At 41.3% G+C, this 15,650-nt stretch overlaps 1 protein-coding gene across 1 annotated transcript; it reads left to right on the plus strand.

Annotated features, from left to right (window-relative positions):
• Positions 1–391: 391 nt before the first annotated feature.
• Positions 392–15,477, plus strand: trpc1 (transient receptor potential cation channel, subfamily C, member 1). Its single transcript, XM_075452504.1, has 13 exons — positions 392–925; positions 1,643–1,797; positions 1,894–1,995; positions 2,132–2,334; positions 4,140–4,271; positions 4,415–4,610; positions 5,860–6,196; positions 7,957–8,096; positions 8,980–9,126; positions 12,477–12,661; positions 13,146–13,347; positions 13,664–13,858; positions 14,990–15,477. The coding sequence occupies exons 1-13, from the start codon at positions 799–801 to the stop codon at positions 15,215–15,217; spliced, it is 2,349 nt and encodes a 782-aa protein (XP_075308619.1). The 5' UTR covers positions 392–798; the 3' UTR covers positions 15,218–15,477.
• Positions 15,478–15,650: the final 173 nt, after the last annotated feature.

The following is a 15,650-nucleotide window of genomic DNA, read 5'->3' on the forward strand; positions in this document are numbered from 1 at the left end:
GCAACCTTCAGCCATACATGTCCAGACACATCGGTTACACAGTCATGTCTGATATGCCTGTGTAACCGATGCACAGGCTTGAAACCACAGAGATCATTTCTTTTCTTTGTCACGTTATTGATCCTATTAATCTATTCTACCACATCCGTTCAGACAAAATATGCTTCAGTGTCGGGTCCGGCCATTTTTTTGCAGTTATATATATACATCTGTTGAATTTAAGCTACATAACTTGCAGTTATGCATAACGTCTATTCTTGTTGGATGCCACTCTGCCCAGTGTGCAGTCTATGATCGGAAAACAGCACAAAGCGGCACTGTTACGTAATCGTGAATCACCACGGCTTTGCGCCCAGGAAGTGAACGAGCATGCAGGTGGAGGAGCAAGCATGCGCAGTAGGATCCTCATCAGCAGCATCAGGACCAAAAAGATACCCAGCGAGCCCCGCGATGCGAGCGACAAGATGGTGCATGTAAACACGGCGAGGGAGAAGACCGCGTCGCCTCGTCGGACTCCAGCCGCCTTTCACGCCGAGTAATCCGCGTTTTGGAAGTCGAAAACAATCTACGGGAGGGGGATATTTCCTCAAAAGAAGCGAAAAAGAACACAGCGGACATGTGACTGTCGTAGCAGCGATTTGCCCCTATGATGACGACGCTTTAAACTTCCACTGCTCCGCGACGGACATCAGAAGCATTCCTCTCATGTCACCGCATATTATGGGCTTTCCCGTGTAATGATCGACCGTTTCTAGTGGGATACGCATCAGTGTTTGGCTGCACTCGCTCTCCGTCGTAATGGCAGCTCTGTACCAAGGCACCGACGCCTCCTCTCCGGACAAATTTCTGGCCTTGAAGGACGTGAGAGAAGTGAAGGAGGAAACGACGCTGGACGAGAAGCTCTTTCTGCTGGCATGCGAGAAAGGTTTGTCGTTGCACGTTCTTTTGTTCAATCTGCAGTCATCTTATAATTCCTGTTATGTTCCCTATATGATGTTGATGAAGTTTATAATAAGAGAAAAGCTCATACTGGTTTACAACATTTAGGCCTGCATGCAAAGCAAACCAGTTGTACAATAATAACACTTTTGTTTTTTCCTTCTTGTTAAAAAACTCCTGACAGCTGCCTACATGTTGGCTACTGTGAAAATTGACCCACAGGGGCTCAGATATATTTAGATGAATCCTTCTCTTCCTTTAAAGTTTCCTTCCCTGCTCTGCTGACTACTCTCAACTCCTAACATGGCGAGGTAAAGTCAACAAAGTCAAGAGAAACAAGGCGAGCGTGCGTGTAAAATAGGCATGGGCATTCTCATTGAGTCAGGTGGGAGGCGAATGTTTCATTGATAAGTTCAGAGGACAGAACAGGCAGAGGTTGTTTTAGGTGAGCGAGCCAGTAACCACCACACTGACCATATAAAGTCACTGTAAAACATGGCGCAGCAACAGAAAACTGTCCTTTGAGGGAGATGTTATTCTTATACAAGATTAAGGGGACTGCTGCAGCCGAGCCTGCTCTGTTTTTCTGCTCACTTCGTTGCTAACACACTGTGTATGTGCCTCCAGATCTGACTTTGCGAGGTTTTGCTAAGATGGATTACCTCCTTGATAGTTTTTTTTTTTCCTTTGATGCGCTTCCCAGGTGACTACTACATGGTGAAGAAGCTGCTCGAGGAGAACCGACACGGCGAGCTCAACATCAACTGCGTAGATGTGCTGGGCCGAGACGCTGTGACCATCACCATTGAGAACGAGAATCTGGACATCCTGCAGCTCCTACTGGAGCATGGCTGCCAGGTAACCCAAGACATATTTGTATCACCTTTTCACTGCCACTGTATGTTTTCTTTTGATCTGATGTCTCCTAAAAATGGTGCTTGTGTTTCTGTGAAGGCAACAGATGCCTTGTTGGTGGCCATAGACTCAGAGGTGGTGGGAGCTGTAGACATCCTTCTCAACCACAGGCCAAGGCGAGCTTCAAAGCCCTCTATTGCTGTAAGCCCCATTTCAATGTTGCTTAGAAATTCTTCTTGAAAATAAAAATGTGCAGATTCAAACGAAATGAATGATATTACTTGTCTTTTTAGAATTGTTGCACAACACTTTTAGAGATTTAGCCTGTCTTTTTCAGAAACTGATGCAGCGGATCCAGAACCCAGAGTATTCCACCACCATGGACGTGGCTCCAGTCATCCTGGCAGCACACAGAAACAACTACGAGATCCTGACCATGCTGCTCAAACAGGACATCTCTCTTCCCCGGCCTCATGCCGTAGGCTGCGAGTGCACGTTGTGCAACGCTAAAAACAAAAAGGACAGCTTACGACACTCCAGGTACAGGCCACCTCAACATGTTTGAATGGCTTTATCCAGATGGGTGTTTTCAGCGTTGCTCTGAATTAGTGTAACATGGAACAGTCAACATCACCTCACCCCATTTGCTGCTTTGATTATTTTGGTCTTTGCTCTAGAAAGTGGAAACTTAAAAGCACGTGAAATAACCAGGAAACATCACAGCTCCTTGTAAATGTCTTCCTCGGCAGCTAGACAGACATGATTTAGAGGCATATTCAAAGGTTGTTTAAGGAATGCTTTTAGGCTTTGTGTGTTTTTTTTTCTTTACGGTATAATGAATGGTTAACAGTCACCCTGCACCCACTGATGACTGTTAACTGATGATCTCTTTTGCTGCTCAGCTCCACTAAACTAGCTTTGGTGGGCCAGTGTTGGTAATCTTTTCACATTTGTAGTTGTTTTACACTGAAATATCACATCACTTCAGACTCTAATTCAAGAAGAAAAAGGAGCAAAAACAGCAGCTTTTCCTCTGTGCAGAAGTGAATCTTTGTTTCTGATACCATCAGATGATGATTTGTTTTTCTCCCCTGCTGGGCAGTGTTATTCTCTCAGCAGGGCGGTGCAACCTCCCACACAGTACAGTAAATGAATCAGTGTGAAGTTTCTCTGCCAAACCACACAGAGGTCGAAGTAGGTACAAATGAGGCAGCAGAAGGAGTGACAGTGTCTCTCTCGTTTTCTCATCTCTCATTTATTCACTCTTTACGGTACACAACCAAAGTGAGTGCAACCCTGTGGAGTATCAGTAAAATGTGAAATATTGCTTCACATTAAAGCAATCCCATTTCTTAGAGTTAAAAACTCGGGTGTTTGTTTTATATGTGAAATGAAAAAACTAACAGCTCAGATTTACAAAAACGCAGGCACGCTGAATTCCTAGAAAGGTGATCTGTCATTCTTCTGACATTTTTTTTCCATGTCTGCTCTTTGCTAGAGGGATTGTGTTGCTCTGCCTCTCTCTTTAACACACCCCAAAGGTGTTCCGTTTGTCCCTTTATTTTTCTTGGGTTACTTTGGCAGCACCTTTTGGATCGTTATCATCCTGTAATATTCCTCCTTTGCCAAACTTCTGCAGGCTGTGGAGTCATCTTGTCACACATTTTTTGGTTTATCCACGGGCAGGTGTCACTCCTCCTTTTCTATTTCCCTCTCGGGACAGTGCAGTTACTGTAGTAGTCCTGGCTAAGTTCGTACCAAACATGCTGAAACTCTTTGAGGTTGCCTTACTCACTGTTTGAGCTGTCTCAGAAACTCAGATTACTACTGTATTGGTCTCAAGCAGTTCTGTTCTTCGAAGCTAAAGATATTTATTCATTTTAATTCATTATGTTCTGTGGCATCCGCTTAGAAGAAGGGTCTGTAATTAGTAGTGCTAAACCTTGTTCTTTACCAGTTTATTACTACTGTACCTGCAAATCTGTTTGATTTTCAGATGTTTACCATTCCTCCTCAATCCTATTCATCTGTGTGAATCTTTAAATTCCCCTGGAAATTCTTTTTAATGTGGAGCTATGTATGATGCAGACATTTGGTTGAGATTTGAACAATGCACACTTTATTTTCAGTTAGCCCTTTTAAAGGAATTTGATTATACATAAGAAGGCATACCACTTGACTTGAAAACTTAGCAACAATGCAGTTATGTAGAACTGATGGAGTTTTAAATAATTTGACATTTAAGTGTGGTCACACAGGGGTGTCCCCCCTTCTGTTGAATTCTCGTTCTTGCCTTCAAGAGATAAGAGATAAGGTTTTACCACTTTATCGCTGTTCATTTTCAGATTCCGCCTTGACATTTACCGCTGCCTGGCCAGCCCCTCCCTCATCATGCTGACCGAGGAGGATCCAATACTCAGAGCGTTTGAGCTGAGTACAGACCTAAAGGAGCTCAGCCTGGTAGAGGTGGAGTTCAGGTTAGGCTACTGACAGTGAAACAGTCACAAGCTCACAAACATGTGTACACACGCACAGTGACATTGTAAAACCCCTTCCTTCGTTGTCAGAAACAGATAAGAACATTGATGAGCTCTGATTGCAAGTAATCTCTTTATTCCAGGAACGACTATGAGGAGCTGGCAAAACAGTGCAAGATGTTTGCCAAGGACCTGCTGGCTCAGGCTCGAAACTCTCGAGAGCTGGAGGTGATTCTCAATCACACATCCAACGAGGATCATCTTGACAAGAGAGGCCTGCTGGAGGAGCGAATGAATCTCAGCCGACTTAAACTCGCAATCAAGTACAACCAAAAAGAGGTTTGTCAGTCAGATTGTGCAGTCTTGGGTATAAGTGGGCTGATGGATTGAGCTGAATTCAGTCATCTCTGATTTAATTCCATTTTATCTTGAAATTTGTGGAGAAAAAAATATGTTGTTACAACACATGTTGTTAATGTTCTCCTTTCTTACTGCAACAACTGTCAGATTATACAGCTGCTGCACACATCACATGGATGTCTTTGGGAAAGAAGTTTGGCAGCTTAAAGTGCTTCCTCCAGGCCACAGCATTCAAAGATAAATTAAAGCTTTAAATTTGAAGCTGTGGGATAATTTATAGCTGTGATGGCTATGTGTGAAATGTTTGATTTATTTATCAGTGCACAGCCAGTAACATACTGTCTCTTGCTTGAGAAAAATAGCGATGTTGCTCCTTCAAAAGGCGCATACGAGATAAATGAGAGAACACTCATGGTTTCTTATTAATTCTACCCTAAAAAATATACAATTCCATCACATTCTGATGTTTTACAAAAAAATAAGTAAAGAGCTATTAAGATAAGCCACTGAGAGTCCCTAAGAGCAAACTGCATGCACAAACAACTTAAAGAGGAGATTTTATGCATGCTTTTTTAGTGTGTTAATTGATATTTTTCAGCTTAGAAGTTTTTTATTTTAAAGTCCACGCCAAAGGGATGCAATCTGTCCGACTGCCCCTGACTTGCCTGAAATGTCTCTTTCAGCTTTGTCCAGGCTTTTTAACAACCTCTCCATGAAACACGCTCCCATAATTCATTCTGCTGGCTGACCTAAAACTAAGAACAAGCAGCTAGACCTCAAAATAGAATTTTCAGCTTTTAAGTGTACATAACACAGGCTCTTTGAATACTACATTTATTTAGTGACAGTATATATAAGAATATCAGAATTTTTACAATATGCACACATGTTTTGTTGTTGACAGCACAGAATATTGATGTCATTCCTATGCTGTGTCATGAATTTGAAGCTTAAGCCTGCAGCCACATAGCATGGTTTGGACTATAGATTGAAAAAAAAGTAGATCAGAGCTCACGAGCAATTTCTTCCATCTTCCAGTTTTTGTGCAAAGCTAAGCCAAGTTGTCTATAACCAAGCTTCATATTCATCTTTGCAAGATGAGAGTGGCATCAGCTCCCATCTAACTTAAACCTTGCCAAGAAACTCAGTAAGTCAACTTTATAAACTATTTAGCTCTTCCAGTAAGTTATTTTATTTTGCACGTTTTCTCCTGATTTTGCTCTTACAGTTTGTGGCTCAATCCAACTGTCAGCAGTTCCTCAACACCGTCTGGTTTGGGGAGACAGCGAGCTATAGGCGCAAACACACCTGTCTAAAGATAGCCACGGTTCTGAGTGTGGCCATACTTTGGCCGCTGCTCTCCATCTGCTACCTGCTGGTGCCACGCTCCCGAGTCGGCCAGATAATCCACACGCCGTTTGTTAAGTTCATCATCCACAGCGCCTCCTACCTCACCTTCCTCCTGCTGCTCAACCTGTACTCTCTGGTCTACAACGAGGGCAAGAAAAACACAATGGGCCCCGCACCTGAGATGGTTGATTACCTCCTCATCCTCTGGATCATAGGTCAGATTTTTACCCAGTATACAATGCTTTCAATGTGGTTATCGGGTTGTATATTCCAGTGCTTGGAGGTCAGATTTCTATAACTGAATAATTCTATATCTCCTAATACACAACATTGAGCTATAAGTATAAAATAGAAAAATAATTCAATCCTACCAACCAAAATTTGATAAAGTACCATTTGCATGGTGGAGCTGAAATGTGAAATTCCTGTTATGGTCAGCCAAAAGTCTAGAGTCTTGTATCTATAATCATATATTCTGTGCATGACAAATGACTGTTTCTGTACTAAATGTCAGAAAGCCTGGCTTCATTGGATTAAACCTGTCAGCTCTGCCTCTAATTGAGCTCTACAGAAAGAAGCAGCGGCTTCTTCATTTTTTCCCCTGTGGCCCATCTGAGTACTGGCATCATTGAACTCAGCACACATGCAAGCCCACATGCGCATAAACATGTGAATCCAGCCAACCCATCAGATGTGACCAGATAGTTAGAGTTTGAAATGGACTGTGTCTCTGGAGAACAACCTCCCTACCTTTCTCCTCTGCCAAGAAGCTATTATCATGCACATTCAGTCCCATTAACGGCCCTGCCACGTGGTTGTAGCTTCTCTTCCACTCTTTGTCGTTTATATCTCATCTCTTTCACCGACAGGGTGAAAAATCATTCCAATATATGAACCTGACAGGTTCTAAAAGGATATATAAACAATTCATTTCTGTTAGTGCATGTTGAAAAAATGGCTGTGGGGTCATTTCCAATTTATTCTGTATATTGTGGAAATTACATCAGTGGTTGAGTCATTATAGAAAAATCTAATGGGTTTTCCTTGAGTTATATCAGTACACTGGAGTTTAAGCGATTCCTAAGTACTGCAAAAGAGCAACATCAAAGATGAGTTCACCTCTTCAGCATTCATTTTATGTCAAAGTTGCCTCATTTCAAAACAGCTCCACTACATGAATTGCGCTCCAGGGACCCTGCAACATCAACCTATCATGCAAGATGAGCGTAATGGAAAGGATAAGGCTGCTAATGATTCCCCTCTGTTGACATCCTCATGTTATCAGGATGTGAGCGGGAACTATGATAGTCTCTTTATGAGTTGGATGGTTACAGCTGACAATCACAAGTTAAAGCATCAGCTTTTATTCCTTTTGCTTTTCGTTTCCCGCTTTTTCTCTCATCTTTCTCCTTCTTTTTTCTATTCCAGTATTCCCCTGTGCCAGATGCCTCATACTAATGGGAATATCAGATGGTGTGAGATTTCAAGTGTCTGTTTGCACATGGTTACATCTATGCGTCTCTGTGTTAGATCTCAATCACAAATGAGTGGATCAAGAAGTAGGCTCTCTATGCCAAAGTTGGTTTCTCCTTTGCTTGTTCACGGGATAAATGAACCAATCATTTCTGAATCAGAGTATCGAGTCACCACACCTTGGCGCGTGATACCTTCTGTACTTGCAGAATGAATAGAATTCCATTCATCCAAAGAAAGACTCAAGCACCCATCTTTATTAAATTCCGCACACATCCCTAAATCCCACAGATGACACATTTCACAGCATTAATCTCCAATTTTCTGAGTCTCATACATTCCTGTGTCCCCAGGGCTCCCTCTGTGAGATGAGTTATGGCTGAATCTGGAAAGGACCTTGAAATATTCCAGATGACGGCAAAATTCCTTTCTTCAGTAATATGTGTGTGTGTGTATATGTACAGTAAGTGTGTGTGATGATAAGTTTCTGTTCCCCCTATAGGAATGGTGTGGTCGGACGTGAAGCGTCTGTGGTACGAAGGGCTGGAAGACTTCCTGGAAGAGTCTAGGAACCAGCTGAGCTTTGTGATGAATTCACTGTACCTAGCCACCTTTGCCCTCAAAATTGTTGCCCATAGCAAGGTAAACACACATTGCACACACACACACACACACTTCCTAAAATGTGTGGATAGATAACTGCACATATTCTTACTGCACTGCTGGAATGGTAGAAAGATTGACAAATAATGGATTCAACATGGTAATCTATGTCAGTTTTTTTGGAAAATCAGAAGTAGTTCATCATTATGTACATTAATCCTTGTTCAGTTAAAAATATGAACGCTGTTCATGAATGCGCTTATTTTAAAAGATGAAGTCGGGCAAAACAGTGGAAGGAATTAATAACTGTGCACAACAGCATCCATAGGATGAACAGAAATGTAATTTGCACCATCTAAAAGTCAGTTTATGGTTGCATGTTTGTGTCGCTTTGCAATAGTCCAATGCTGTCTGGGTGAAAGGTTGAGTTGAACCTGAGATGAACCTCGCAAAGCTTACTTCGCCATAAAAGTTAAAGGCAGTGTTTGTGACTGCTAATGCAGAGGACCTGCCATCAATCATGCTCTAATACTCAGGTTCAATACAAAGACCAGCAGGTGAGAAGGGCTGGCAACAGCGCAAACTTGCATAAGAGTAGATGATTTCATGTTGTTCCACGTGTTTTTAACACTGCTCCCAAGTGTCAGCCGACAGCCACAATCATGTTTTGTGTTAACAAGTAAATAGCCCTGCTTATCCTACAAATGAAATGAAATATGCTGCAGGCCAAGCTGCAACTGAAATACATCCATATAAATATATACACACAAATAGAATAAGTTTTCTTTCCAGACAATTTCTTGATTTGCCAGAGGCCAAAGTGAGTTACAATACTTTCTTTAAGATTTAAAAGCAGCAACCATGTCCTTAGATTTGACTATAAGGTGTATGTGTTCTTAAAGTGTTTTTGCTTACTTTGCAGTTCAAAAAAGAGCAGGCAGAGAGGAAGAACTGGGATGCCTTCCATCCCATCCTGGTGGCTGAGGGCCTGTTTGCCTTTGCCAATGTTCTGAGTTACCTGCGACTCTTCTTCATGTACACGACCAGCTCCATTTTGGGGCCACTACAGGTAACAGAGCAGCGCAGACATTGTAACAAAAAAAATCACCTAAAACCTCAAACTTATGTAATGAATATAAAACTTCTTCCTTTTTCTTTGTCATTTTCTTTTGCTACACAAACAAACGCCCAAATACACCCTGACACACTCATACCACCCACTCTCTTCCTCACTGAATATGAGCACTCAAAGACAAGCCCACGCTAAACATCACACCAGCTGTGCTTCGCAGTACGCTAACATCATCATAAGCATTTAGGATCAGTACCAGGAAATTGAGCAATAGTCTGCTGTTATAATATGCTCAAAATAAACTGAACTCAACATTACGGAGCTTTGCAGCTTCTTCTCATTTGCATCATCGTTCTGCTGCTGTCGTCATTTATCACAGACTGGCTTCAGTTTACATAATGTTGATATTTTTAAAAATATTTCAGTTGATTTAAACTGGAGGAGCTGACGATGTGAGTCCTCAAGACTTTTTTTTTTTACTCAATCTTAGATTTGTTTCTGTCACACTTCGGCAGACCATATACACTGGAGCCATCTCAATATTAGATTCGGTTCTTTTAGTAGGAGGCTTAAGAACGGACCGCAGTAATTCAAGTGAAAATGAAGTGTTTATTGGTAGTCACACATCAAAGCATATCAGCGCTGGTCTCAGTATGACAAAACTCTCGCAGGAATCAGTCAGACAGAGCCCCGTATTTCCGGTAACAAGTTGCATATATCTCTTCTAGTTTCCCACGGTGGATCCCGTGTTGATCAAATGTGATTGGATATGAATCGTACTAACCCAAATAATGTCTCTGAGTAATCCAAATAATGTATGTGTGTGCCTTTCGCACCTGGATCTCAGGGTTCCCTGTTCTGTCTGGGTCAGTCTCAGTAAAGGTCATGTCTCATGTCCTTTATGGAAAACTACTGGGCTCATGTCTATTAAATAAGCCAATTTTAACATCAAGAAGCCATCTCAGGCTGCCTGGCTGCCTGTGCATTTAAGAGTCCATTTTAAGATTCTTTTATTTGTTTTTAAATCTTTAAATGGACTCGCACCGCCTTACCTCTCTGAGCTGCTCCATCCTTATGCTCCTGCCCGGTGCCTCAGGTCAGCTGATCAGCTGCTCCTGGAGGTACCGAGGGCCAAACGGAAGCTCAGAGGAGACAGAGCCTTTTCCACTGCCGTCCTAAACTGTGGAACGACCTACCATTTCACATAAGACAAGCCCCTTCACTGTCCATTTTTAAAACTCGTCTTAAAACCCATTTTTATTCCCTGGCTTTTAACCCAGCATGAGACTCTGTTTCTGTTATTGTTTTATTGTTTATTATTGTTTTTACATTGTTCTTATGTTTTATGCCTTATATTTCGTGTTGTTACTCATGTACAGCACTTTGTTTCAGCCACGGCTGTTTTAAACGGCTTTATAAATAAATAAAAAAAAAACAGAACAAAACGCAGGGGATTAGGGTTGGTGTGGAAATGGGAAATAAGATGTTATTAGATATAGTCAGTTATATTTTAAAAGCTTTCAAAGAAGTTTGTACATATTTTAACCTTATTAGATTATTTTATAACCAATGTGACCATTGAACATTAAATGCAGATAAATGGAGACGTTGCACAAATCAAGCAAGAAGTGTTCTGTAAATTTCGCTGTGTTCTGGAAAATCCACATTGGATTCACTTGATATAGAAATGTTTCACAGTACGTATTTACCTACATAGTTACAATGATTGACTCATTGGCTCGTAGAATAGAATCAAATTGACATTTCTATCATTAATTTTTTTAATCCAAGACAAGCCAAACGTCTGGTTTGCATATTTTCTACTCATGCCTTTCAAGAGTTTTTGTGCCAAAGGTGTCCCTTTTTATCAAATCATGGAGTTGTATACAATCGGCCAGCTGGCTTCGAGAAATTACAGAACCTGCCAACGTCTGACTGTGTGATGGCAGTCTGGAACATTTCCCCACGTGTAACCTGTGTTATATAAAGCATTCCTCAGGTGTGCAGTGAGGTCAGTCTATTTGTAGGGATGTCTTCCTGTTATTAAGTTGATGCACTGTTTGCGGTCGGCAAATAAAACACTAACGGTGCCCAGTAGATTGCTAATTAGCACTTCTCTGCTTAAATCTCCACAGTCTGCCTCCCTTTCTCCCCTCACTGCTCCACTCATGCTGTGACATCACTGTCTGGCTTGGCAGGATGGAAAAATGATTAGCTCTGGAAAGAGATGTGGCTTTGCATTCACTCGCACTCACATGGCAGACACACCTCTCCACAAATGCACCCGCATCCACACATTTCATCACTCCCATGATATCTAAGGACGGCCAGTATCCTTACCAGTTGCAGACATGCTCCTGCTGATGTACGGACGCACAGACAGTGAGTCAGGACTATGCGGGCTTTGCAATGAGAGTCTCTCTGAATCCGTCTCTCCCGAAAAGGCCAGCTCATATGGCTGCGGGGAAGTGGACCCTGCAGAATTTGGAAAGAGTGACTAAAAGTGCGTGGAGCTTCCCACTCATGGCCCAGACGTAACCTCGCTGATAGCATTAATCTACCATAACTGACGGTGAACTGAGTGTGTTTGAGAGAAAAGTCATTAGTAGTACCCCAGTTTCACAATATATACAAATTTGATATGGTTTAAATTATTGTTAATAGTGTGATTACAGTGTAAATAAAGGGAATAAAGTCTGAGATTTGTTATTCATTGGCCAAATTTGTCCATTTTGGTAAATTAATATTCAGTGTTTTCTTTTTTCTTTTTTGTTTATTTAGTCGATGGTGTTTGCCTGTATGTGTATTGGACCTACCTTTAACACATTAGACCTTCTCTCGTCAATGTTTGGAGCTATTACTTTCATGCTGTGTTTGTGCAGTAACTAAGTTGGGCTACCTGTCAGGCTCGGCATGCAGGGAATAACCTCAGCTCCTAAATCACACTTGTACAAAGTGGTAAAGGAATACACAGAGGAGATTTACACATGACAAGAGAATGGATCACCCCAGCAGACCAACCCTTCTGCTCAAACAAGCTTAGAAGAGCTGCTTAAATGAACTGAAATTAAATTAATGATTCGGGATAAATATTTAGCATTCAAACTTTTGCATAATATACATTTTAAAGGCATGTTCTACTAACACTAATATTGCTCCACCTTTACTTGTCCAACTGAAATCCCTGTTGTACAGTAAAGAGCAGACTCTCAGCAGGGTGGAGTCTGCCAGCCCTTCCAACATCACTGGGGATCTTAGGATTGCTTGAAGAAAAAGGTTATTTATGTGCATGATGTCATCAAACACAAGAAGCTGAAGAATAACAGTCAAATCTCTGTGTCTCTCAGATCTCCATGGGTCAGATGCTGCAGGAGTTTGGCAAGTTTCTGGGCCTCTTCCTGCTTGTGTTATTCTCTTTCACCATTGGACTCACCCAGCTCTATGGAAGGGACCACAAAGACCCTTTCAAGAAAACACCCAAGGACTGTGAGGGCATCTTCTGCCAGCAGCAGAGCAACGATGCATTCCACACGTATGAGCAAAGTCCAAACTGTCATTTTGGACAGCTATGACGTCAGTGATGAATGTTCAGAATGCTTGTTCAGAGATGCCAGAAGTAATTCTGCATATATGGGGTTGTTAGACTTTTTTTCCTTGTTTTAGCTACAAAAATGTAAAATAAAAGCCATTAGACTATATCTTAACTTTTGGAGAAGAGGAGAGGAGCAAATGAAAATATATTGGGGTATTTTGTGTTCTTCAGACTTTATGAAAATAGAAAAGTTACACCGATGTTAATGGCTATCCATATGAAAGAACAGGTATGATAATTGGTCTAAAAAAAGTTGAATCAAGGTTGTAATAATTCAGAAACAACTAAACAGTGAACAGGGTTAGCATACTGAGGGATAAAACAAAACATGACATTTTTTTCTGGTTATATCATATTTTTGTGACGGATGTGTTGCCAAAATATCCAATGCTGTGTTCATGAGCCAGCTCCCTCTGTTTTACAGGTTTATGGGGACCTGTTATGCCTTGTTCTGGTACATCTTCTCCCTGGCGCATGTTGCACTTTTCGTGACCCGTATCAACTACACAGAGGAGCTGCGCTCTTTTGTCGGTGCCATGATAATAGGCACCTACAACATCGTGGTTGTTATCGTGCTGACCAAGCTGCTTGTGGCCATGCTCCACAAAAGCTTCAGACAAATTGCTGTAAGTACACAAAGCTTTTGGCTCAAAGGTTTCTCGCTGCTGTCACGATCCATTTGGGTTAATCTTGGTTCTTTAGTGTTTTTCATGAACTGTTTTCGTCTACTGTTAAGTCTCCCTGCACAGATGTTAAATGGTTTCTTTTGAAACACATTGTTTGTTTTTAATCCGTTTAACAACTGGTTGATTTTGATAAGACAAAAATTGTGGTTTTGCATTTTCAAGATTCCTCCTGTGGCATCAAGTGTAAACGTTTTGGTGTAATAGAGTCCCTCATTTCTGTGTTCTTAATGTTCTCACGGGTTTTGGACTTCTGCAGAATCACGAGGATAAGGAGTGGAAGTTTGCACGGGCCAAACTCTGGCTTAGCTACTTTGATGACAAGTGTACTATGCCTCCACCGTTTAATGTCCTCCCCTCGCCAAAGACTGTTTGCTACTTGGTGACCAGCTCAAGCAAGTGGATCTGTTCACATACTACTAAGGGCAAGATGAAAAGACAGAATAGCCTTAAGGTAAGAGAAAACTGTCCCAACTTTGAATAAAATATTACATTTCAAGAAAACACAAGTTTTCTAAAATGCATCAGACTTCTCTTATTTATCAACTCCTTTGAATCTTTGTTCAACATAATCAAAGTGCAACTGAAATGAAATTCAGTATTTCCCCAGCCAACTTAATTTACAAAATATAATAAAATATAGAATTTGACTCCATCAGCACACTCATAAAAAGCAGGGATAGACACATCATTAGCATTGTGTTATGTCACTCTTATTTTTTTTTTAATCAATTGGGAACTGAGAATACTAATTGTTGGAGTTTTTCAAGATGGATTTGTTGCCTTTCTTACTGAATACAAGATTTCAACCTCTCAGCAATTTATCGGTGTCGTCTGATTCGCCTCGTCGGGCTCCATACATTTTTATTTGGAGACCGATCTGGACTGCAGGCAGGCCAGGCCAGTCAAGCGCACACACACTGTTGTAACACATTCAGAACAAGGTCTGGCCTTTGGCTGAAATAACCAGGGACCTCCCAGGAAAAGACATCCCCTCAATGGTAGCATATGTCAACAAATATTCATCTCTCCATCAGTTGTACATTCACATGAATTCAAGTCATCCTTGATGTACCCTCATACTATCACAGATGCTGGCTTTTGCACTTTTTACTGATAACAGCCTGGATGGTCTTTCTCTTCTTTAGCATATAAAACCAAACGTCTGTTCTTTATGTCTACCAAAAGCAGCGGAAACATGGACTAATCTGATTGGTTTATCTTTCTGTCTATCTGAGATGAGCTTGTGTCCAGAAAACCCTTGCAATGAGTTGATATATAACAGTTTCAGCTGTACTTGTGCACTGAAGATACTAAAAGAAAAAGCTGAGCCTTTGGTGGGTACTCCTTTTGTACCCAATCCTGACACCCTCACCTCTCATCAGTTAATCTCCTGATTGCACAATCTTCTAGAATGATGTTACTTGTATAGTCTATAAACTTCTATCACAACTTTATTTTAAATATGTATAGTTTTTAAGAAATGTGATTCTGACTATTCCATTCATTCTGAAGAAATGACCAGCTGTAGTTCATGCAGCATCATGTCCTACGTTTGAATACATTCACTGCTGTGTCCATCCAGGAGTGGAAGAACCTGAAGCAGAAGCGTGATGAGAACTATCAGAAGATCATGTGTTGTCTGGTTCACCGCTACCTGACGTCCACGAGACAGAAGATGCAGAGCACTGACCAGGCCACGGTTGAAAATCTAAATGACCTGCGCCAAGACCTTTCCAAGTTCCGCAATGAGATGAGAGACCTGCTGGGCTTCCGGACGTCCAAATACGCAATGTTCTACCCAAGGAACTAGAAATAAAAACTATTTCCCTTCCCCCTCTCTTGATAAAATATTTGCTTCATGTTATCTGGGATGCTGTCTGACCCAAGCATGTGCAAAAATCCTGCTCTTTTGAGTCACAGAGACAACTTTGAAACTAGGAACTTTATTAGAAAAATATGTATTCACCACCAAAGCCTCCAGACTCAGACCCCTATCTGTCATTCTGCTTTTTGTAAATAAAGAAAGCCATTGTTTTCAAATGAAAAATAAATAAAGATTTGTGGAAAGTTGTGACTCTCCTGGTGTTTTTACTAGCATGATAGCAGAGACATTTAGTTAACTATAAAATAGGCTGATATTTTTTCAAGTTTCTTGATTTCGCTCCTTCAAATTTTTTGGCTACAGGAGGTCTGAAAACTGGAAAACACTCAACAGCTCAGCCAACTTCCCGGTGTTCCAGTCC

Source organism: Odontesthes bonariensis, chromosome 20, assembly GCF_027942865.1.
Source record: "Odontesthes bonariensis isolate fOdoBon6 chromosome 20, fOdoBon6.hap1, whole genome shotgun sequence".
Taxonomy (NCBI): domain Eukaryota; kingdom Metazoa; phylum Chordata; class Actinopteri; order Atheriniformes; family Atherinopsidae; genus Odontesthes; species Odontesthes bonariensis.